At 44.5% G+C, this 24,684-nt stretch overlaps 1 protein-coding gene across 1 annotated transcript in view; it reads right to left on the bottom strand.

Moving 5' to 3' along the window:
• MME (membrane metalloendopeptidase) overlaps positions 1-24,684 on the bottom strand; it is a 73,843-nt gene that overhangs the window by 25,998 nt on the left and 23,161 nt on the right. Inside the window, exons 3-12 of the mRNA XM_066618986.1 lie at positions 24,216-24,377; positions 23,325-23,405; positions 20,443-20,538; positions 20,224-20,342; positions 18,113-18,178; positions 14,360-14,494; positions 12,409-12,510; positions 7,767-7,903; positions 7,581-7,674; positions 2,505-2,633 (exon numbers count right to left, since the gene is read on the bottom strand). Coding sequence (XP_066475083.1) covers positions 2,505-2,633; positions 7,581-7,674; positions 7,767-7,903; positions 12,409-12,510; positions 14,360-14,494; positions 18,113-18,178; positions 20,224-20,342; positions 20,443-20,538; positions 23,325-23,405; positions 24,216-24,377 — 1,121 coding nt within the window. The remainder of the gene's footprint in view (positions 1-2,504; positions 2,634-7,580; positions 7,675-7,766; positions 7,904-12,408; positions 12,511-14,359; positions 14,495-18,112; positions 18,179-20,223; positions 20,343-20,442; positions 20,539-23,324; positions 23,406-24,215; positions 24,378-24,684) is intronic.

The raw sequence follows: 24,684 nt of genomic DNA, 5'->3' as shown, positions 1-24,684 counted from the left end.
GCATTTTGTTTCTTATTCAGTAAATAGCAGCTGGATGGAGGGAAAGGTAGCATGGATTGGGGCTACGCCCCCTCTGCCTTCACCATGGTCCCAGTCTGGCCTGGGCTGCCTTGCAGCTGCTATTTACCCTGGCAAACCACTGACTCTACAGCCATACATAACTGTGAGTATGAGAAGCTTCCCTGTGGACCTGACCTTTGCCAGCTGCTTACTTCGCACATTTGTGTGTTGCTAGATGAGTGCGTGCATGCATGTGTGGATGTGTGTGCCCCTACTGCTGAAATGAGAAAAAGTTGAGACATACAGAGGTAGGTCCCAGTATATCAAGAAGCCGTCGAAACAGAGGGGATCGGCAACACACAGATCACAAAGTGTTTAGAATAGAACTTGCCTGCATCAAGCAACCCAATTATATCTCATCCAGCTCAAACTAAAGATCAGAGTGATGGAGCAGTGGCACATAAGCATAGCCATTGCTAGGCTTCTGGAACCCCCCCCCCCCACACACACACCATTTGTGGGTGAAAACTTCCTATCTTCCACTAAGCATCTGTTCAGAAGGAAGAAGGCAGGGGACCATGCAAACACTGCTTCTCCCATGATTCTTCAGATCCAGAATCACTGTGATTAGCCAAATACTTATGGTTAGTCTGCAATATAGTGTTTTATTCTTATTTGCATGTTTCCCTAAGAGGGAGGTTATTACTCATATAAGGAGGACACAACCACAATGGTTTCTGTTCCTGTAATCTCCTGTTCTGAAACACCACAACAAGTGAGAACTTCTTCTAATCTTCACCATTAGCTAATAACTTGGCTTACTCTCCTGGAAGAGCTACATAATCCCATCAGCTGTCTGACTGCCAAAAGATGTTGCTTTCTTCCAGCATCTTAAATCTACTTTAAAAAAAAAAAAGATTCCGTGCGTAAGAAGTTGTGCTTTGCTCCTTTTTTGGCACCCAAGTTTTCCCGCTAATAGATGCCAAATAGATTTCATGATCTACTAACATTTCCCAGGCTCTTCAAACCAGAGCTCTAGAGAAAAGGGAGTTTGTGTTGCAACCTTCAACATCACCATTGCCACAAGGGTGGCATTGTGAACCACCACACCAGCATTGCAGTGTGTGTTGTGGCGCCTGCACCAGCCTATCCTCATAATTACCATTAGAACTGAATAAGTGGTTGGGCACAATGTCTTTTTACTTACTTATTATAAAACTTATATCTTACCAGCAGGGCTCCATTGAGCTCTCAATAGTCAGTACCATAGATTGGCAGAAGAGTCAAGGAATCAAGAATCAAGAATTCAATAGGACGTGTTACCCAAGTCCTATTGAAATTCATAACCACTTTTTCTAACAACTCTGATGCCAATGGAGCAAGCACCACTAGTGTTTTCTTAACTGAAGCTGTTTGGAGGGGTACAATGGGGTGAAACTTGAGATGATTCCTTCTGAGGGTAAACCCTGTGATTTTAAGCATGACATTTGCAAATATCTAGTTTTTAAAAATTATGCATGGAGGAAAGTTACCTCTCCCCAGTGAGGTAGCCAATCCAAACCATTCCCTGCAGGACCACTATCATGAACAGTGGCGATCCTGGACCCAGTGCTGCCCGGGTCCACAGCTGCAAATTGCTGGGGCCCTCACCAGCCAGGCTGCCAACCCCCTCACCAGTCGCACCTGCTATTTTCCATCTATAGGCCTTCAGAGGGCTGGAGAGGCCGCAGGTGTAAGGCCTTTGGAGGGGCAAAAAATGTTAGTTCCGGAAAGTGGAACTTCCAGTTTTTGGGGTGAAAACTGGCAGTGACTTTTTTATGCCCTTAGAAGGCTGCCCCTCAGAAGTCCTAAGGGCATAAAAACGTAGCTTCCGGTTTTCACCCAAAAACCTGAACTGATATTTTTTGCCCCTCCGAAGGTCTTACAAGGCTTTCTGAGGATCAGGGAGGCCGTGGGTGACCTCTACAGCCTTCCGAAGGCTTCCGGACAGGAGGTAGCAGGAGCGACCGGTGGGGGGCAGCATGGCTGCGTGTGGGGGCACCCCCCTAGACATGCTGCCCAGGGTCACTTGATCCCGTGGACCCCCCTAGGTACGCCACATCATGAATATTGTTGAATGTGAGTGGAACATGTGTGCACAATCTGACACTTTTCAAAATCTGCTTGAGCTGTACCGGGCAAAACTTCAGTGGGCAAAACTTGTAATTGTTTTGGAGCAAAAAGCGCAAAATGCTCTTCAGGCACCAGTCACATTTGACGGGATCCATTTGCATTTCTAATTGATGTATGTGTACCTGAGTGCAAAACATAGTATGGAAATCAGTCCAACAGTGGCACACTTTTCTCATTTTTAGCATTCCAGGATGAAGCATGGACAAAAGAAACACCTTAGGAGATGACACGTGTGTCTGTTTTGGTAAGTAGCAGCCACTAGATTTCCCCATTATCTTCTATTCCCATGCCTAAATTAAAAAAATGAAACAGCTAATGACAGAGAACGTTACCACGTGTTTGCTCTCTCCAGCAAATGCTTCTGCGACATACAGCCTTCCCACCGCATTCTCCATATTGCCGTTAACGTAGTTTGCACAACGCCGCCACGCAGCAGTGTCTGAGGTTGTACCATACAGCACCTGTCAGAGAGAAACATCAGCTACATCAGTTGCATCCGTTAGCAATGTAGGCAAGAGCTTAGGAGTTTTGGAGAGGCCTCCTATAATCTCTGAGAGCCTTCAATTGCTATTATTGTTAATGGAAGGTAAGCGGTAGTTAAAGAACACAAGTGAGAACATGTGACTCTCTCCCTGTTTCCTCTCTGTAACAATGAACTGCTCTTGCCTCTTGCTGTGGAAACAACCTGGAAAAGTGTGAAAAATTCTGATTTCACCCAGTAATGTGGTAAGCACAGGCTCTGGGAAGCAGTCACGTAGCTATGGGGAGGGAAGGAAGGCACAGCATTTAGTTTTGCAGGGTGCATCAATGCACCAGGTAAGCTTTCCCTCCTCCTTGCCATTGGAGTCATTCTGGGCAATGAGAGCAAAATCCTCTGCTTTGCTCTTGCCACTTGGAATGGCTCTGATGGCTAGGGGGAGGGACAGCTTACCTGGTGCATTGATGCACCCTGCAAAACTAAGTGCTGTGCCCCCATTGTATCTACACTACTGCTAGGGCAAACCCGCAGGTAAGACCATCATCCATTTAGTTTTATCCTACTCATCCTAAATAGAAAATGACCCCATAAAGATCAAAGTGACCAACATCTTATGATGAAGCTACATATGAATTTTGCATTCTCCATAGTTTCATACTGTTTTTCAGCACTTTGGGAGCTCCTTCATTTCTCCTTGGTGTCTTTTACATATACTTGCAAGATTTAAAGACAGAATTCAGTTTCAAACACAGACTCCAAAAGAGAGCAAGGAAGGGATGTGAAATTTAGTAAAGAACTGGCTTGCAGCAGGGAGGTGCCACACTGATTAATATCATCTCTCTCCCCTGCAGAAAGAGCTCCCTGTCAATTTCACACCTCTGCATGCAAAACCCTCCCAGCTAGATGACTCCTCTGTGAGTTCTGTTTCCCTTTCAAGGACTGGGAAGCTCACAAACTGGATCCTTGGGCTGCTCAGGCTCAGTGACCTTGCTGAACTCACGAGCCAGAAACCTAGACTTAACAACCAGGTGGAGATTGAGACATGACCCAGGAGGCTTAGTAAATATCCAATCACTCCTCTGGCAAACAAAAGCCATTCATGGTTCAGTGCAGTGGTGAGTTCCCCCCCCCCCTCAAAAAAGTTGGCTTTTGTGCTTTATATTTGGAAAAAAGTATGTTATTACAACTGGGGAAATCCAGAGATATTCAGCATTCAGCAGATGTTGCCCATTGGCAGCATAGAAGAACTTTACTTGTTTGACTACAGTTTTTGTTCTTAAAAAAAATTGATTTGCTATGTTATCAAATGACTCCCTGCATTCTCCATTATTTCCTCTCCTATACTAATGTGAAATACAAAGACAACAATCTCATCAGTTTCCATTTTGTTACAAGCCCAGAAACAACACTTCAAGGTAGGAGTGAATAATCATGATTCTCTTGGTTATTTATACTTAGCTACTACATCATTTCAAGTGCAACATGAGAGGGGTGTCCCAAGGTACTTAATGCTGCTGCTACTGATACTTATGGGTGGGGGGGGGAGATAGGCTCACCTTGTGCAGAACCCATGCAAACCATCTGTGCATGCAGAAAAGTCTGCACTGATCGTGGTGGAATCTTCCTGTACTGCTGATGTACCAAATGCGAAAGGCAATGGTGACCTGTGCTGAGGTTTGATACCAAAGCAGTGTGAAAGTTGCAGTTTTGAAAGCACAGTCGCGGCTTTGAAAGCAAAGGCTCTGAAGCTGGGGGGAGGGGGGTGCTTTCCACAGGCGTTTTGTCCCCTCTCCAGGAATGCCACTGGCTAAGGAGTTTACTTTCTGGCTAGTTAAACCATGGCTCTTGCAAAGCTGGGAACTGTGGCTTTGCAAGTAATCTGGTGAGTTTAGCACCAGGGTTTGTAAGCCAGGGTCAACTCAGTTGCTGGCTTCACCTAAACCATGAAGCCATGGTTTTTAAACAAAGGAGGATGTTGATGTTATGGCTCTGCACCAAAGAGGAGAGGGGGCTGAAGAGAATGCATGGGCTCAGGATGCATTCACAATCCTAACTATGATGAATTGACTGCCTGAAGTTGCGCATGATGTAGTTCTTCCCTAAACTATTCCCGGGAACGTTCTTCACTGCTGAACTAGTTCCCAGGTGCCAACTGACTTCAGCTCATGCCTTAAGTTCTAAGTAATCATTTATTAATTCCACCCTTTGGACTGGATTAATGGCATTGAGAAGGAACAGGTTGTTTTCAGTCCTAATAAGTGTATAAAGAATTAGGTGGAGAGAGGAGAGGTCTTTGGGGAAGTATTATCAGCAAAGCACAAAAGCAACAGCCTGCTGCTATCCTAACTCCCCTGAAGACTACACTGCTTCAGCTTTTTGTGATTTAGTGTTGTGAAGGAATATCTGAACACAACAGAACCATCCTTTAACTTCTAATTTATTTTTCCACTCACAAATACGAGTACATAAGTGTCATGTCCTGAATCAAAGACAATATGGACTGCAATCTAGTGAAAGTTAAGTGTTCTTTATCCTACTTCTTTCAATGGTAGAATTAAGCTCATGTTCCAAAATCTTCTGCTGAAATCAGTGGGATGTAGGGCACAATCCTAGCTCTTGCCAGCCCATAGAATGCAGCCCCGCTGATGGAGCATGGGCTGCATGCTATGGGGAAGCCAAGCAGATGGTCTGGGAGAGGAAAGTAAAATTTTCATACCTCCCCATAGGCTACCTGGCTTCCAATGAGTCTCCTCAGACCTATACCAGATATATTGCTGGCATAAGTCTGAAGAGAATCAAAGGGGAGTGGGGAAAGAGGGATAGGATCTTGGTTTGCATGGCTGCCACTGAGATCCTCCTCCTCCCAGCCTGCTCCCTGCCCATGATCCCCTACCCCGAATTGCCCCTACAGCTGACCTACCTGCTCTGGCCGGTCATCTGGGAGCCACTTTAATGCACATGTGGCCTCTGGCCATTTGAGTTGGTGGCCATGACATCTCTTGGACATCATGACATCTCTCGGACATCTTTCACACCACCAGTCTGGGGCTTACGTTGGTGGATTGCAAGATCAGGACTAATGGTAGCAAGTTGTGAGATCTGCTATTGTAAGCCTTGGATAGGATTAGACTGCTTGGCTACAATACTACACACATTATCCTGGGAGTAAGTTTCACTGAGCTCAATGGGACTTATTTCTGAGTAGATATGCATAAGCTTATGCATGCCTGAAACACTGAGTCAACTGAAACCTGATGCAGACCAGCTGCCAACAACCTCAATGATGCTGGGGGTGGGGTGGGGGTTAATGGGAGTTTCTTGGGCATGTTGCAGGCATGATGTGGGCCGAGCAGCACAGGCATGGCAGTGCCAAATCCTATCCCCACACCACAGGGCAGACATATCTCTTTCTGCAGAAAATCACTAAGAGCACAATCCTGAGTGCCCTCGAGTCAGTGCTACTCCTTTGCACTGGCCCTGGAGGGTCACAAACATAAAAGCACATTTGCACCTCCTCACGAGTTGGTTGGGCCGGCACAGTGATGTGCATTGGCCTGTGGAAGCTGAATCCAGCCTCTGCAGCGACTCAGGCAGGGAGGCTTGCATTGGCTAAGCTAGGCTGATGCCAGGGTCTGGGTAGAGCAGGGAGAAGGCAGGGAGGAGGCGCGAGGAAGGCATTCCGGGGTGGGGGGAGGGTGAGCAGAGGGTGGTCCTGGGCGCAGGTGGGTGGGAGCAGTAGGTGTGGCTGGGACCCAGCTGTCATGCTGGATCCCAACTCTGTTCCCCAAGCAGCGTGGAGAAGTTGCAAACCACAGCGTTCTCCTCAGACTTGTGCCACCTCCTGAGGTGGTACAAGTCCAAAAAGAACCATTGGGGCCATGGTGGCTTACCTGGGGATAAGGGGAAGAGTTTCCCCTTGCCTCCGGCTGAACCACTTCTGACCCCAATCTTGCGCTGGATACAGCGCAGGCCTCCTTGCCTGCCTGTTCCAGCACAAGATAGGATTGCGCTGTAAGTCAGATACAAACCAGGTGTAGATCAGAGGAGTCCCATCGGGGGCCATGCACACATTACAAGTAGCTATAATATTGTAGTACACTAGTTCTACAGTAGTGTGACTTGAACAGCAGTCAATGGGTTCTCTCAGGTGGCTCCTGTGATAACAAAAGGGGCACATGGAGCAAAGCCCAATCGCCTCATGAGCAGAAAATGCCATGCAACTTGCTAGGTGACTCTCAGCTTTCTAAGCCATTGGATAAAATTCACGGGAAGGAGTTTGCACTGCAGTCAAAGCTGAAGAAGCACTTTATCCTCTTCCCCTGTCCAAAGGTGAGCTGGGAACCAATAGAAGGGTGCCATGGCGAGGGGCTCTGCATGGCTTATCTCATGGTTTTGCCCCAGGGCCCAATGCAACACGGCTGACCCTGAGGGGTGCATTCTGTTAGCAATTCAGCGGGCATATTAAGTGCCACAGTCAGGCATACATTCAGATGCACACCTGAGACACCTGAAATGTATCCAATTTCCTTCCACAATGCTTAGCCAAAGCAATGGCTACAGATGTTAAAGATCACTTATTCTGCAAGTCTTTGTTGGACTGTGGTGTCAGACTCCTTCCAGAGCTCCTGCAAATAAGGCCCAAATCCTAACAACTTTCCAGCTCTGACATAGCCGTGTGAATGGGACGTGTGCTGCATCCTGCAGTTGGGGGGCAGTCACGGAGGCCTCTTCAAGGTGAGGAACTGTTTGTTCCCTTACCTTGGAGCTGCATTGCCCTTAGGTCAGTGCTGGAAAGTTGGTTAGGATTGAGCCCTAAGACCTGCAGCTTCTTGTATTGCTAAGTTCTACATAAAATTGAAATGTTTCTATATGGCAGAGCTAGCTTTCCAAAAACTCTTAATATCACAGATTTTACAAATCTTTCCGGCACCTTACGAAATGTGCTCCTGGTGTCCTTGTACTTGCGACTGAGGCTGTTTACCAGATCCATGATGTATCGCCAGCTCATATAGTTTTGAATTTCTCTGCACAATAAAGCAAAAAGAAGCTGGTGATGTTTTAAGAACAGTGGAACGTACTGGCAATTTAAAAACAGACATCTATCCGGCATACTTACCTGGCAGTATATTTATTAAGAATAGATTTTAGCTTGACAAGATATTCTGGAGCACAAACAATCACATCTTCGGTATTTTGAATATTAATGTTCACAGTTGTCATTATATTATTTATGAAGGTTAACCAGTTGAATTGCTGTGGGTGGAAAAATATGCACTTTAGGTATATATTCAAAGTTATTTATTTACAAATTTATACTATGTTTTATCTCCCTCACGGCATTCAAAATATGTAATTTGATCAAAAACACTGGGATGGGGGACAGAGTTTTATTCTTAATCTTTAACCCTTTATGATTTGGAGTGTTGAGTGTCTTGCATGTCTTGGGGAGGTTTATAGTACTGTATAACTGGCACAGAGTGCAATCCTAAGCACACTTTTGGCTGGTGCAGTGGCTGCTGCACTGGCTGAAGGTGTTGTGAATGGGTCATAAAGCATATTTGCAGCACCCAGAGAGGTGGCTAAGCTGATGAGGACCCTGCACTGCCCTGCCGATGCTGCATCCCGATGATCAGCTGGTGCAGGTAAGGTTGCACTGGGTGGCGGAGGGGCTTGGGAGATGATGGGGAGGGTGATGGGGAGATGAGTTTCTGGGCAGGAGGAGGGTGAAATGAGGGATGGATTGGGTCCAGGAGGGATGCAGGATCAGCTGAGACCTCCTCCACTGCATCCTTACCCTGTCCCAGGCTTCCTAGATTTGTGCCAACTATATAGCTGGCACAGATCTGAGAAGACCCATAGGGCAGGCTGGAGCTAGACACAGGGTAAGGGGAAGAATACCCCCTTACCCTGAGGAGACCTCTAGCTGTCTCCTATTCTGTGCTGGTTACACCACAGGCCACACAGCCTAGCTGTTCCGAGTGCAGGTTAGGATTGGGCTACTTGGGTGCTTTCAGGAAAGCTCACAAACAAAAACACACACAAGCAAAAATAACCCATGATGGCAATATGCACAGTCTTAAACATAATATCCTGCCTCCTCCATCAGTCCATATAATTGAAAATCCAGATCCAAATCAAATTGTTTTCAAAGCAACCATTTTTGAACAATACACTTATGCAACTTGAGCTTAATTAATTTGTTCCAGGTTTCTCCAGGTTTTGGCCTTAGGAGCTGCTTTTCAGTGAAGGGCCTGGCATGGATCCATAGTTGCTTTCACTTGGATTCAGTTGTTTTGGGGTGGAAACAGTTGGCTGGCGGGAGTAGGAAGAGTGGCTAATGGCAGCAAAGCCTGGCCAAGCATGCCCAGGGGTCTCTACCTGCACCCCAGGCAAGGGGACTCTCAGGCTCTTTCCTGGAGCCTTTACCTGTGGATCTTAAATCCTCTCTCTCCACCTTGATCCCCACCCTACCTCAGTCACCACCAGCTGGGGAGCTGACAGTGTCTGAGCTGGCACAAGGTGATGACATAGTCAACTGGAAGCAAGCAGCAACTGTTACCCTGCACATGCCCAGTCTCATCTGATCTCAGAAGCTAAGCAGGGTCAGGCCTGGTTAGTACTTAGATGGGAGACTGCTTGGGAATACCTTGTGCTGTAGACTTATACCATAGTCTTTCGAGACTGAAGGTTGCCAGCCAACCAACCAACCAGGAAGCAGTCCTGGATCCCTGCAGAGATCTATGCAACCCACACCATCTCTCAGTCTATTCTACTTCAAAGGGCAGTTATAAGGATAAAAGTGGGAGAGACCACATATATTCTTGGGGGAAAAGGAGATTGACATGAAATAAATAACATTCCAATGGAAGATTCAACTATATGTCTTCATATACATTTACATGTGCATACCTGATATATCAAAAAAGTTTATAACATTTCCACAACATATCATTTTGTTTTGCTTTGCTGCTATTAAAAAAAAAACGCGTCATAGGTATCAAAAAAAAAATTTACTCAGTTTGTAGATAACTATCTGTTAAGTAATTTTCCATGACTGAAGGAAACTCTTGGCTAATGGGTAATAAAGTTAGCTGAATTAGCTTTAATTTAAGGGTAATGAACTGTAAAACAATCAAAGTGCACTTATGAGGTGTTACTTCTTATAATCATTTAGACTTACTTCCACATACTGGACATCATCCACCAAAGTTTCAATGGGGCTTAAATGTACTTAGTTTGGCTGGATTATACCTGATGTGCTCAGTATCAAAGAAAATTGCTCCCTGATTAGAACTGAAACATTTGGGGAAAAAAAAATTGGTTTTTTTCATGCGGCACAATTTTGATTTTGAAATAAAAACTGATGTTTGCATTTTTAGAATTGAAATTCGGCATTAGAATCTGAAATTTGATTGTTTGGATGCTTTATCTCTTCCAGAGCCTGCAGTGTGATTAGTTTAAGAATTAAGTTAGTGCAACATTTACTAAATTATGTTGCCCATATATGTCAATACTCTCAACTTTCATAGGCTCCAGGAGTCTTCAAATGCCACACAAAAGACTGTAGGGATCTTGTCCTATCTCATCCAATGGTATTCAATGGTATGTACTCATGGACTTCTTTGTTACAGGAGGGGCAGAGGGTCACCACCTTTTGAGTACAGTTGGTAGCAGCACCTGTGTCCTCACTGTAGTTGTTCCCTGGGTTGGGCACTTGGTCAACGGGGGGGGGAGGGGGGGCTCGTACCTGCATCATGCACCAACTGCATGAACTGTTTTGCTTGCATAGGAGCTCATAGGGTATGAGTTTAAAAAAAAAAAATGCTAGACTGCTTTACAACACCTACGGAGCACTATTGAAGTAATTAGGGGAGGTCAACTAAACATGTTGGTGATTAACCACTTGGGGGCTTATTCGGATCCTGCAAATTAAAGGGAAGCTGGGGGGGGGGCATTTGCCTGCTTTGGTTCTGGTAAGTTACAGTTATAGGGGATGGAAAACAAAAACAAGTCTCTGATGGATCACACCAAAGGTCTTTCTGAGGACCGAATCCTAACCAATTTTCCAGTGCTGGTGCTGCTGTGCCAATGGGGTGTGCGCTGCATCTGGTGGTGGGGAGGCAGTCACAGAGGCTGCATTGCGGCTGTACCAGTGCTGGAAAGTTGGATAGGATTGGGCCCTGAGAGTCCAGCATCCAGCTTTCCACAGGGGCCAACTACATGATTTGGAGAAGCCCCCAAACATGGCATGTAGGCAATACATGTCCACAACCCAATCCTAACCAACATTCCAGTGCCAATGCAGCCATACCAATGGAGCGCATACTGCACTCCTAATGTTTGTTCCCTTGCTTTGGTGCTGCATCACAGCTACATCAGCATTAGAAAGTTGGTTAGGATTGAACTGTAAAATTCTTCTGATCAGCTGCCTGCTATAGAAATCCATCTCAAGTGCCAAAGATATTAGTCTTTGGCCCCAGGTCTTATCCATATGTTGTTTTTCCTTCATATGTACAGATGAATAGTATACTTATGATGAGAAAATACGCTTGACCTCAGTGGTTTGTGATAGTGGAACCGCATACGCAATAAAACTTTGTTTTGCTGCCAAGTGTTAGCTTGATAACTATTTTTAGTGGTTAAATTTTGTTGTCCTGAACTATCTAGGGGAGAGAGGCATACAGAAGTAGGCTTCTGAGCACATATTCCTAGCCGGATGAGAAACCGCCTGTGCAAAACAGGTGATGAGCTCAGTTCCTTCCATGATCTATCAAGCAGTTCTACATACATAGCCCTGTTGAAAAATCAGTAATTGTGCTGATGGGGTGTTTGAGAGGGGAATGGAGAGGGTTAAAGAATGGGGGGACAGGCTTCTATTATTATTATTATTATTATTATTATTATTATTATTATTATTATTATTATTATTATTATTAACAGTATTTATATACCGCTTTTCAACTAAAAGTTCACAAAGCGGTTTACAGAGAAAAATCAAATAACTAAATGGCTCCCTGTCCCAAAAGGGCTCACAGTCTAAAAAGATGCAAAAGAATGCCAGCAGACAGCCACTAGAACAGACACTGCTGGGGTGAGGTGGGCCAGTTACTCTCCCCCTGCTAAAAAAAGGAGCACCCACTTGAAAAAGTGCCTCTTACCTTTTCCTGCACAATATACAACAGCCTGATTGAATTTCTGATAGAGCAGTGTTTCTCAAGCTGTGGGTCGGGATTCACTTGGTGGGTCATGAGCTAATTTCAGGTGGGTCCTCATTCATTTCAATATTTTATTTTTAATAGACTTGGTGTTACCATGGTATGTGACTGCATTTGGGGAAATGTTACAATCTCTGTACTTTTAACAGGCTACTCTGTATATGCTTTTAACAATGATAATCAATGGGGCTTACTCCTGGGTAAGTGTGGATTGGATTGCAGCCTAGGATTGTTAAAAATGTTCCAGCTTGATGATGTCACTTCCAGCCATGACATCACTTCCAGGGTAATGAAATCACTTCCAGTGGGTCCTGACCTATTGTCATCCTAAAAAGTGGGTCCCAGTGCTAAAGTTCGAGAACCAATGTATAGGGGATTTGTTTAAAAAGGGTCAGAATTTTCAAAGTTCAGTTCATCTTCAGAAGCTTAATTAAGATGTTATACTATTGTAGCACAGTGTCGTAGTACCAAGATAACAGTATCAAAGCTACATAGTACCAATCAGTGGCAGGTGCTGAAAGCAACATATTATTGATCTTTCACCTGGTTATTGATTTCCAGAGAGAAGTTCTTTTGCACATCAGCGAGTGTCATTTTATTGTAAAGCAGAAGTGGATCACTTCTGTCCTCAGCTTTGGTAGTCGCCTAGAAAACACAAAGTGACCAAATAAAAGGAGGGAACTTTGAGGAAATGAAAACAGAGCTGTGGAAAATCTTAATAAAAAAGCATAGAGATACCTGTAACTGTCAAGATAAATATGTTTACAGCTGTCTCATTAAGCAGAAAAGCCAGCTGAACTTATGAAGGTGACTATACACCAGAGTCAGAAAAGGCCTTCAAACAACATTTATTTAGAAATGGTGCATTTATTTAGAAATGGGTTGATTTTGTGAACTGCTGGAATGACAGATATGACAACACTCAATATTTTGTTTTATTTTGTTAGAATAACTCCTGTTTTGGATGTATTATGTTAAACTTGAATGTGTTATTTATGATACTTTGGCTATGGGTCTATGAGTCAGGCTTTGAGTTTACTCTGGTAAAAAGGGCCTTTACCCCTACAGGAAATGTGGGTTTTTTGTTTTGTTTTCTGTAGTTTTGTTTGCACTCTTTTTCTATGCTCTAGACCAGGGGTGTCCAAAGTTTTTGGCTGGAGGGCCATATCATCTCTCTGACACTGTGGCTGGGGAAAAAAAAAGAATTGATTTACATTTAAAATTTGAATAAATTTGCATAAGTTTACATAAATGAATATATTAAAGATGAACTTATATGAATGAGTGAAGGTCTTGCACTAGCTCAGGGTCTATAAAAGGCGTTACACAAAGCAAGGCAGGCCTTTCCTTTGCTGCCTCTGCTGCATCATAGCCATGAAACAGCAAGCAGTGGAGGGAGGCCCCATCCCACAGCTCACGCAAGAGGTCAAACAGTCGCCGTCACGCTGAGAGTAGTTGCATCGGGCCAGTGTGGGCTCCAATAAATCACCGGAGGGCCAGAGGCTCATTGGAGACTGGGGGCTCCCTGAGGGCCGCATTGAAAAGCCTTGAGGGCTGGGGTTTGGGCACCCCTGCTCTGGAGCTAGTTCCTCAACACTGGGCTTCAAGTTGATAGAGAGATTGTACATGAGTACAACCCAAATCCTAACCAACTTTCCCGCACTGGCATAGCTGTGCCAATGGGATGTATGCTGCATCCTGCAGTTGGGTGGCAGCCACAGAGGCCTCCTCAAGACAAGGGAATGTTTGTTCCCTTTTCTTGGAGCTGCATTGCCCTTACGTCGGTGCTGGAAAGTGGGTTAGGATTGCACCGTACATCTAGGAAAGAGGCGAGGCAAAAACAGTCCAAATGCAAACTGGGGCTATTATCTTTCTCAAAGGCTAAATGAGAGCTTGCATGTGGGCCATTGAGAATTTTAAGCATGTTTTACCAGTTTAGAACTGAATGGAAGCTTCTCGTAATTAAAGAGATGGGGCCACTGAAAAGATGTAGGGGAGGGACATCCTGGTAACAGAGTCCTTTGTCCTTATGCTCTTGGGTACTTTGTTCTGTTCCTCTTGTGTGGACACCTACTATGGAGGAATGGGCAAGGCCAAGCTTCAGATTCTGTAGATGAACTAAGGAAAGAAACTATAAAAAAAGTTGAACTCAAGCCTACCCCTCAAAACATTTTGAGAAGTACGTATAGATGTAGAGAGCATTTATTCCAATTTAATATAATCTGTTCCCCAACACAGAATGGCTGAGTGCCTTCCTGCCCTTATTCCCAGCAACCGTGTGTCCTACCCAATGTAAAGCTATGCACTTGCAAACATGCATTAAACCATATCTGCCCAACATTGCATATATGCCACAGGGACCAAATGTGTGCACCTGTGGACTGGGCAGAAATGGGTTAAATTTCTTTTGCTTAGGATCCTAATACTAACCTCTGGAAGAGAATCAAACACACTGGCACAAAATCTGTGCAGAAAAATAGAGAAAATGACTTACGTTTGCAATTTCTCTTTCCAGCTCCATCACTCTTCTCATTTCCATAGAAATTTGGGTCTCATTAACAATGAGATTTCTTTCCTGGCGGATCAGCTTTGCTACGGCAATCATGAAGTCCACATAGGCGGAACATGCCTGTAAGGAATGAAAAAAAAAAAATCTCTTGCAAATGATTCTTGAGCATTATGCAGAATCGCCAAGTGGATGGTTGGGCCATGCTTACATTGCCTTTTTGTCCTTGATATTTAGGCTGGAGCTACATTGGGCGAGGGCCTGCCGCTCCAAAATACCGCACTGGTATTAAATTCTCCTCCTGTCCTATGGAATGTGTTGGATACTTACCTGATATAAGGCTGTCATAATGTTCTCATTGTTCATATGTTTGTCTGAACATCTGAAGGGGAGCAGACTCACTTCTGCCTGCCTCACCTTTACACACAGAGAATTTTTTGAAAGAGCCTAAGTGCCACCCAAAATGTATACACACAGACTCTGTCCACACAATTGCAGACCCTGTTTATTCAGTGTCCACAGACAGTTTGTGCACACTCATGGTCTTTCTGATGCTCCCCCTTAGTGTGCATGGGATAGAACCAGCTGGTGAGATCTCCCCCCCCCCATGCATATTCAGCTGCATAGGGGCAGCACGTTTCAGGGCAACAGGGCAGCAGGCTTCACACAGGTTGCAGTGTGGGTGTCGGAAGAATAGCACAATCCATTGGGAGTGCTCTTGTGCAACCTGTGTTCATTTGTGTGCCCCTCCACCCACAGCAACAGCCACCAGTCAATGGTATGGAATGGAGTTAGGAAATGTGCAGCAAACATAATGATATCACAGTACAAGGCAGCGTTTCTCAAACTGTTGGTCGGGAGCCAATTTCTGGTGGGTCCTGCAGAATCTCCAGGAAAAACACAGGCATTGGAAAGATCAGATAACAGGCAGCCCAATCCTGAGATGCCCTGTGCGAGGGGCTGCTGTGGTGCCAAAATGGCTGCTGCGGTATCCAGCATGCCACAAGGCAGCTGCTGGCAGCTCCCAGGGGGGAGAGGACTTTTGTCCCCTTCCCCTGGGTAAAGGACACAGCCTCACAATGAGGTTACTCAATTCTATGGCAGCTCTGGAGCTGTTGCAGAATCAGAGAGTCCTGTGTCAGACTGCATATATCCACATGGGGCTCAGGATCCGGTGGAGCCAAGCTCCACCAGTCCTGCCCTCCTCCCACCCCACTCCCTCCCTGCCACACCTCCTCTCCACTCACCTTCCCCTGCCCCCCCGCCCCAAAACACCTCCTACCTGCCTCCTCCCACACCCCCACTCACCTCTCTGCCACCAGGCGGTCCAGCACTGGGCCTGTGGTCAGGGCTCGCAAACGTGCCGTACCACACGTTTGCGATAGTGCGTGCCGGCGATGAACTGGCACACAATGTTCAGGATGAGGCCCTAATTGCCTCAAGCTCTGAGGCTATTCCAAATCAGATAGCTGTTAACTGCCCTGCAAAGAACTGAGCTCCTGCAGTTTGCAAGCTTGTGTAAATGTAGAGAGATAAATATCTGAACATCTTTTTTTCTGGTGTGTATTTTTCCAAGTCTATCAATGACAGGTAACGGGGCAGGTGAAGGCCGGGTCACATAACTAAGCCCCTCAAGCCTTGAGACTGTTCACTAGGACAGCCTCATTATGAGAAATAGATCGAGTTATTTGCAAATAAATAAATAAATAAATAAATAAATATTACTGGTGAATAAATATAAATGTTATTTCTTTCTAGATCACTTTTTTTTAAAGTCTCTTAAAGTTAGGTGGCTCCCGATAGAGTGTCATTTTAAAAACGACTGCTGCTAAAACATTTGAGAACTACAGGTACAAGGCAAATGCTTCTACATATGATGGAGACCATGACTTGGTGATTCTATTTTGAGCACCAACATTACATATGTAGGATCCCGTGCCCTGTCCTGTTGTTCTACTCTTAGTTTACTAAGGGCGCAGTCCTAACCCCTTATGTCAGTGCCTGCCAGCACTGACATAAGGGCAATGCAGCTTCGAGGTAAGGGAACAAACATTCCCTTACTTTGAGGAGACCTCCGTGAGTGACACCCAACTGCAGGATGCAGCACATGTCCCTTTGGCACCACGATGCCAGTGCTGGAAAGCACTGACATAAGGGGTTAGGATTGCACCCTAAGCTTGTTTTCTTCTTCATTCATTATAATGGTCTTGGTGGCTCCTATGTATTAAGGATAATACATAGCTTAAAGCGTAAAGCTTTGTAAAATTACTAGTGGTTGGAATAGCTGGCTAAAACCACACATGCCAATTAATGTTAAAAATAATATTAATAATAAAAAGAAATATGAAATTACTTCTAAAAATTATCTTGAGGTCTAATCAAGACTAACCATAATACTCTAATTTAATTTTCTGTAATTAGACTCTGAAAGGTTTTGATTAAGCAGTGAAAGGTTTTAATTATGTGCAATTAGATAGTTACCACTGTGTTATCTAAACGTTACCCCTTGAGTTGTTCATTTCCTAACCAGCTTACATAATTAAAATGCTGCATCCTGACCAGGTTGTTATGCAATGAGCCTGAACCTGAGATTCAGTTACAGTAAAAATGTTTCAGTGTTGTCAACACCACCACCATATCTTTGCTGGATATCTGTATGAAGAAGAGTGTTTTGCTTCACACTTTCTTACATGGATATTGACTTCCATACAGGAAATATCTATGTACACATGTTGCAATCAGTCTCACTTTCCTGTTGTATATACAAGTGTGTGTCACTTAACTAACAATGGGGGTGTGTTCTCCTATCCCCGTTGTTATGCAGTTAGGTCATTATGCGAATACTCAGCCCAATCTAATGCCTTGGTTGTGTAAACAGACACTCTCTGCCAGACACTCACTGCTCAGGCTACTGGAGACCCACTGCCTCTTCTTTGCATTAAGAGCCACTTCTTTGCTGTGTAAGCAGAAACTCTGCTGTAAGAAATGGGAGACCTGATTGCCTCATTAAGAGCCTCTTTGATGTGCTTTGACCACCGTCATATATGCGGTCCATCGTTAGACGGAAGGTTGTTAAGCGACACACTCCCATACACAGGAGTGGTGTTACCTGGAACACTGCCTGATGCCATCCTGAATCTGCTACTTCTGTGCTACAAAATGAAAACAAGCCAAACCATGGAATTTCGGATTTTAATTCCAGGGACAGCGTGAATTTGCGCTGCCCCTGAAAATAAAACTGGAAGTTAAATGAAACTCTCAGGATTCGTGGCAGTGCGTAAATATAGTAAGTGAATAGGAAGCAGAAGAGTACTGCTTGCAGCGGCAACAAGTTGGAGGAAGGTGGCCGTGGACTCAGGGTGAAAGCCACCCTGAATCTGGTAGTAGGGACAGACCCCTGCAATCTACCACTGATGCAACCCGCATCAAGTGGCTGAATGGATGGTCTGGCATTCCATACACATGCAATTAAGCAGAGTTGTACACTTGTCAGGCACAACCTTAGGCACTCAGGCAAAGTGTGGTGGCTGCTTTGGACAGTGGATTTTCAGCATAGTGGCAGAGTGGATTAATGCATAATGCTTTGAAGATACCATTCCCTCCTTCACCATCTTCAACTAAAGACACATTCTCCTCAATGAGGGTTCTCAATGAGTTGGACTGCCGAAAATTTGGGAGAAGAAGTCTCTTCCTCTGGTCAAGAGTTTGAAAGTCTTTGCTGATTTGTGAGTTCAGGCTCACCTCTTTATATGGTCCGCTGCATTCAAAGTAGTCCCGGGAAGGGAGTCCAAGTCCAGCCTGATCAATCTATAAAACCAATTTTTTAAAAAAATATTCATACTACCAACAAGATAGCAATCGATGGGCAGATAGAAGTCTGAGACCAATGAAATTGCTACTTCTTCTGAACAACTTTATCTCCCTCAAAACAACTTTGCAGAAGAATTAATATAATAACATGACAAACAGTCCTAAACAGAACTTTTTCTAGACCGTTGACTTAAAGAGAAGAGATGGAAGATTGTTCCACAAAAAGAAAAAAGGAACCTTGCTTTGGAAGGAGAGGAAGCAATAAAGACTAATGGGACAGATTACAACCAGAGTCCTGACCAAGGGGAAGTGGGGCCCAATTGTTGAAAGCAAAGTGACACCAGAGGCAGGAGAGCTGGCTCAACGCTGTAAAGGTGCAGGAACTGACCAAACAGTAGCACTCTGTATGCAGCCACTAACATTGGCATCTCAAGCCCTCACATGGTTCTGCTGGCCAGTTAAGCCGCTTATGTCTCCAAGCTTTACTCTCTTATTGACCACCATTGGAAGTGGAGAAGGAGACAATATAGGACCTAACACAAGGGAGTAAGGGAACTCAAGGCAGGGAGTATGGACCAGGCCCCTATACATGATGCCCATATGCCCAGCACTTCACAACTGCTGGATGGTTATGCTCATGAGGCCACAATTATGGTTGCTTCCATAATCAGCTTCCTGCCCCTGATGCTCACCTTTCCTGTTCTGGGAGAGCATGTGAAGGAGGTGGTTTCAGATGCCTCAACTGAGCATGGTCAATAGCTTCCTCCCTGTGCTTCCCAATCTGGCAGTGGAACAGAATTAGGGTACTCACATGCTCCATCAAGGCATCCAGAGTCAGCTTCCCCAATTATGGTTGCCAGCATGAAGAAGCCTACCCTCTCCTTGCTTCCCTCCCCTGCTCTGGATGACCAATTGGAGGAGACAGTTCTGAATGTCTTGGCCAGGCATGGCCAATGATTCCCTCTTCTGCCATGGAACAGGAGAGGGAAACAAAGCGCTTGGGCACACTGAGACCATGCTTTTGGTCACCTCTTGCCTACATGCCCTCCCCCCTCATCAGGTGGCATTCAGGCAGTGAGCAGGCATATACCATCTCTTCCTGTATATATACTACAAGCAACTCCACAGGTATATACTACAAGCAACCTCCCTAGCTTATACATTGATGTAGAAGCCAGTTCACAGTGGCTTATACATCACCAGGTTAAGCTAATAGCGGCTTGTGAAAACAAAAGTTAATTATTTGACTGTTACATAATTGCAACATCCTCCTTAATGGATATTCTGTCCCTGCTAACTTGGCAAAGAGGCACTTTTTCAAGTGATGTTCCTCTTACATTTAGCAGAGGGAGCATAAAAGTGCCTATTCACCCTGGCCCAGTGACTTTTCTAGTGGCTATTTGTTGGTGTTTCTTCTGCATCTTTTTTTTTTTTTGTAGACTGTGAGCCCTTTTGGAACAGGGAGACACCATTTAGTTATTTGATTTTCTCTGGAAATTGCTTTATAAACCCTTTGTTTAAAAGCCGTATATAAATATTCATAGTAATAACAGAGAATTATGCTGTTATGGCTTTGGCTGACCAGACATATTCCAACATAGAATGCTAAGGAAATGTTGCAGTCCTGGTTTAATTCAAGGTGTTCAGGCATTTTGGGGGGAGGGGATCACTCTGATCTGAGTATCAGAGGGGATAGGGAGTTGGGCAGCATACAAAACTTGCAGCACAAACAGAGAAATAGAAGTGTTTTCTAAGAACAGAAGATATTGGTAAAGAAGTCTAACAAAATGGGATAGGCAGATGTTCATATACTGTGAGCTGGTTCACATATGAGCCGCAGACATTTACTGATTGTTGAACAGTTGTCTGTGGGTAAAATGGGGAAAGCCACCATCAAACTCACAGTTTACAGGAACTGTATGGCGGCACTTGGTGTGAACTGGCACCACTATGTAGGTAGAGAATTCATGGTAACCCCAGTTCCCAATCTTGTGGACCCTGGAAAAAGTCCGTTCAGAACTTTCCAACAGCGATCAACTTACGTGAATTATATGCTGTGTTGAGTTTTTATCGTCTGTACCAACATACATGTTAATGATAACTTTTTTCCCATACTGAGAGTTTAGCTCTGCAATTGACTTCTCAGCTGTCCAAGAGGCCCCTACAGCAATGGAAAACACATTTGTACTCAGTAATGGACAGTCTCTCCCCATTAAAGTCTTTGAAAAGTGGTAGTGGAAACATAACCAGAGATACTTTACCAACGTTTTGGTCCCAGTTGTCTGATGCTACAGGCCAGTCCGAAATGGTGTGCAGTATGTCAATTAGTGGTTTTCCTCCTCTGTTATCAATAGCGGCTTGTGAAAACAAAAGTGGATCCCATGAGTTAGGGCAGCAGTTCCCAAACTCACCACAGCTGTGGCACCCTCTGTATTCACAGGGGCACTGTGCAGCCAATTCTTCCTGACTTGCTGCGCCAAAATGGTGCGAAATGGTGCGCAATCGAGCAAGATTTTGCATGATCTCAGCCTGGTGAGGGCCGTGTGGCAACAGGGTGCACTATGCTGCACAGTTTGGGTAGCCTTGAATTAGGACATGCATGTCTTGTGTACCGAATTGTAACACAGGCCCGAGTCCAAACCAACTTTCCAGCACTGGGATAGCTGTGCCAGTGGGGCATGTGCTGCACCCTGCAGTTGGGTGGCACTCATGGAGGCCTCCTCAAAGTAAGGGAATGTTTGTTCCCTTACCTCGGAACTGCATTACCCTTATGTCGGAGCTGGAAAGTGGGTTAGGATTGTACCCATATAAAAATGGTCATGTAAACTCTGGTTCCGCAGAATCACCTTTTCCCTGACAAAGTTTGTTCCAGAGTCTAAAGCTCTTTAAGAAAAACTGAAGGTTATTTTTTTTCCACAAGAAAGATTAAAAACATAGGAACAGATGGAAGTAGTTATCATCTTAAGCCTGCAGTCAACTTCATAACAAAGGTTACGTGATTCTAGCTGGTGATCTGCATTGTGTTTCCCAAACTTTTAAAACTGATATAAGCTGATACAATTGGCTGATACAACCAGAACTGTGCTAATGTCTATATGAAATAAAAGACCATTTCGCCTGTTACTGCATCACACTTTTCAACTTGGATGACAATGCTGGCTAAATAAGTGGTTGTTTCTTGCTCTTCTTTGATCACTCCCTCTCCCTTCTCTGGTACACATTATAAGATCCAGAAGATAAATCCCATTGGCTCTTGGGAAATGAACTATTTTCTTGGAAAAAAGAACACATTTCTGAAGGGCCACCCGCACTTTTCTTCCTGATGCCTCTAATGAGCAAAGGGTGGGGGCAATAATATCTACCTTCTTTGGTCAAAATGCTGCTACCACTGCCCTAGATATGGGTATGTTTTGTTGGTAGTGGGTGGCAGATGGGAAGGGGGCCGTTTAGGGGGTAGGAAGTGGTTTGGTTTGCAGGAGTTGTGCAGCTGTGAGACTTCCCAATGTTGAACTGACTCTGCAAATAAGCTGAGTGATTTCAGATCTTTTTCTGCAAGTAGCTTGACCTATTTCTAAGTCAACTCAATGTAATTGGGTGGAGTTCACCCACCTCTATTCAGAGATGTGTATGAAGCATAACCGATCTTGCCAGAATTTCATGGGGGCTACTGCAAGAATTTGACTAAAGAGAGATGTGTGTGCACCTGTAAGAGAACATGTACAGCATGTCCACAAAGTCCCTATGCATCAGATTGTGTGGATTTGGAACTGAAGTCATTCAGCCTGCATAGGAACTTTATGGCCACCCTGTATAGCCTTTCCTCTGATAGTGTGCGGAAAAAAATCCCCAAAAGTTAGGTGCTGCACAAAATGGTGCTATCAGGGACATTGTTTGCTATGAGGCAAGAAAATGGCACTGATTGGCTCCACAGTACCCAGAATGCACTTATCCCATTGGCTCCAATGGCTGTCAATCATAGCCAGAATTTATTTATTTATATTCCTTCTTTCTCCCAGAAGAGCGCCCAAGGCGGCGGAGAATGAAAGCGTAATTAACAAATCAGAGCTAAAGGAAGCAGCAGGGATGGGAAAATCCTGCAGGGCTTGACTCGAGTCTAGAGTCACCAACCCCCGCGACTTGACTTGAAAAAGAGTCATAATGGGAGCACTTTCCAAGTTGCCAAGTCACCCCTTTGAGACTTTAAAGGACTCAAATTGAGTTGTCTCCTCTTTAAAAAGCCCACTGCAGAAAAAACAGGGCTGCTGCCAGACTCTGTGTGTGTGTGTGTGTGTGTGTGTGTGTGTAAGTTCAATTTAAAGGCTCCCCTGCTGCCCCATCTCATCTGTAAAGAGAGCAGGAGGGTGTGGGAGGAACTGCGAGAGAGTGGGAACAGAAGTGGCAAGAGTGAGAAGGGTCATGCGCAGCTGCTGTGAGGTTTACCAGGATGATCCTTTGCAGCTCTGCTCAGAAGTAGTCCCACTGTAGCCAGTCATTCATTGAGGCTTCCTCCTCCCGTAACAGCCATGCAGAGGAAAGCATGATTGCTTCAAACCACCTCCCCCCCCCCACTTCTCTGCCTCTTTTCTCTTCATCTCTGGAGTTTAGCCTTTGGCCTGATCCAGCAGGGCTCTTCTTATGTTCTTATGGGGTTCTACACCCAATCATAAGGCAAGAATCGCCCTTAGGCTCCTCCTCCTGCATCCAATGATCATCTGTTCCTTCTTTCCTATCAGAGATGGGGAAAAAGCCCACTCCTGCCTCCCCTCTATTCATTGCAAGAGGAAAACATTAACCCTCTCCTGCCTCCCAGCTGGAACTCCCTGATGCTCTCCCGGTCTGAATGCTGGCCCCACGGGTTTTTCATGCTGCAAAAACAGTAAGCAAGCAAACCCAGACACATGGAGACTCGAGTCTTCATGCTTGGCAATGAGTGCTGAGTCAGGGGGCCCCAACTCAAGAGTTTTCCAGAGTCTTTCATGCATGCGACTCACAAGTCAATGATTCAGCAAAGAAAGTGCATTTTCATGACTCTAGTTTGAGTCACTTGACTCGAATTCCCATCCCTGGGACACAGTATCCTGGAGATACTGCTGCAATCAAGTCATCACTACTCTTATATACAGTTATTTATTCAGGGACTTACTTTCATTTATACAAGATCTGTAGAGAGTTTTTGCTTTCTGAATAGCTGGTATGTCATTGCTGTTTTCCTTGCTGAGGACATCTGAAAACAAGGGATACATACAAGTCATAACTGAAATGCTTAAATTCTTTGGGTGTCATACCAGATCTTGGGTAATGATGCTCTTTTTCTCATCGTAGCCTCAAACATGCAAAAATATACAATTTTGAGAGTGCCGTTTAAAGCCTCTTGGTCTGTAAGTGCTGCAAGGTCAACAAAATATTCTCATCTATCTTCTTTTCTCAGCCTCAATTGCTATCTGTATGGGAAGTCTGATGAAGGTTGATCAACTATTTTATCTTCCTCTTAGGAACACAGGTTGCTTATCTGAATTTGGTCACAGTTCTGATTTTTTTGAAAGGCAGATATCTTGATATAACTCTGATATATCTATGTTGAGAAAATGCTTAGTTGATGCTTAATATTGGATATAAAGTTGGCCGCTGCTGGTATTTTCAGCAGCATTTCCAGCTGTGTTGTCTGAAGTAAAAACACTGCTTTCTCACACCTAGGACACCTGCCCCCTATGTTGAGTCATGCGGGCAGAGATGTCAGCTGTTTTTAAAGTCTGGATGCAATTCAAAGTTCATTTCGCAGAGTGGGGTGAGATCTAGCCAAGCCTCCAATGGTCTCTTACTGCTTTATGCCAGACTATTCCCCAAACCTGCATTCAGATATAACCAAGCAAACAGTCTGCATTGATTTTAGGAAAACTGGAGTACAGAAGAACACATAAAAACATGTGGCATCAAATATTTTTGACTTTTCTAACACAATGTTGAAGGGACAGCACAGAAGAGAAGATTAAAATGGTCCTAATCTGTCTGGGCCACCAATGTGTATTCTACTGACCTTTCAGAACAACTTCTAGTTCATCTCTCAAAATGTCAAAGTTACTATAATGGGAACTGGTCTCTGGAATGATGTTCTTCTTCAGCCATCCTCCACAGGCATACTGATAAAAATCTTTGCAAGGGTTTGCAGTAGTATCCATGGTTTCAATTATTCGGGCAGCTGCCATAAGAAACAATCCAAGACGTGTGAAACAAAGTGGATAACTTGAGGAAAATCTACATTGCCGATACAAAAGAGAAGTAATATAATTCACTCCATAGCCATCATTGCAAAGTAGTCATGTTTAATCTAAATCTTGCTGGATCTATGATTAAGGCTGCACGCTTATTTGGGAATAAGGGCCACCGAAATAAGTGGAAATTATATCCGAGTTGAGATGGACAGGACTGGGCTGCACAGGTAGTAGCTCTCATAATTAGCACAACAGATGAAGTGACAGCATTTTACCTACTCCACTAAGTGAGAA

Source organism: Tiliqua scincoides, chromosome 3 (genome assembly GCF_035046505.1).
Source record: "Tiliqua scincoides isolate rTilSci1 chromosome 3, rTilSci1.hap2, whole genome shotgun sequence".
NCBI classification, from domain to species: domain Eukaryota; kingdom Metazoa; phylum Chordata; class Lepidosauria; order Squamata; family Scincidae; genus Tiliqua; species Tiliqua scincoides.
This window is presented reverse-complemented; position numbering and strand designations above follow the sequence as displayed.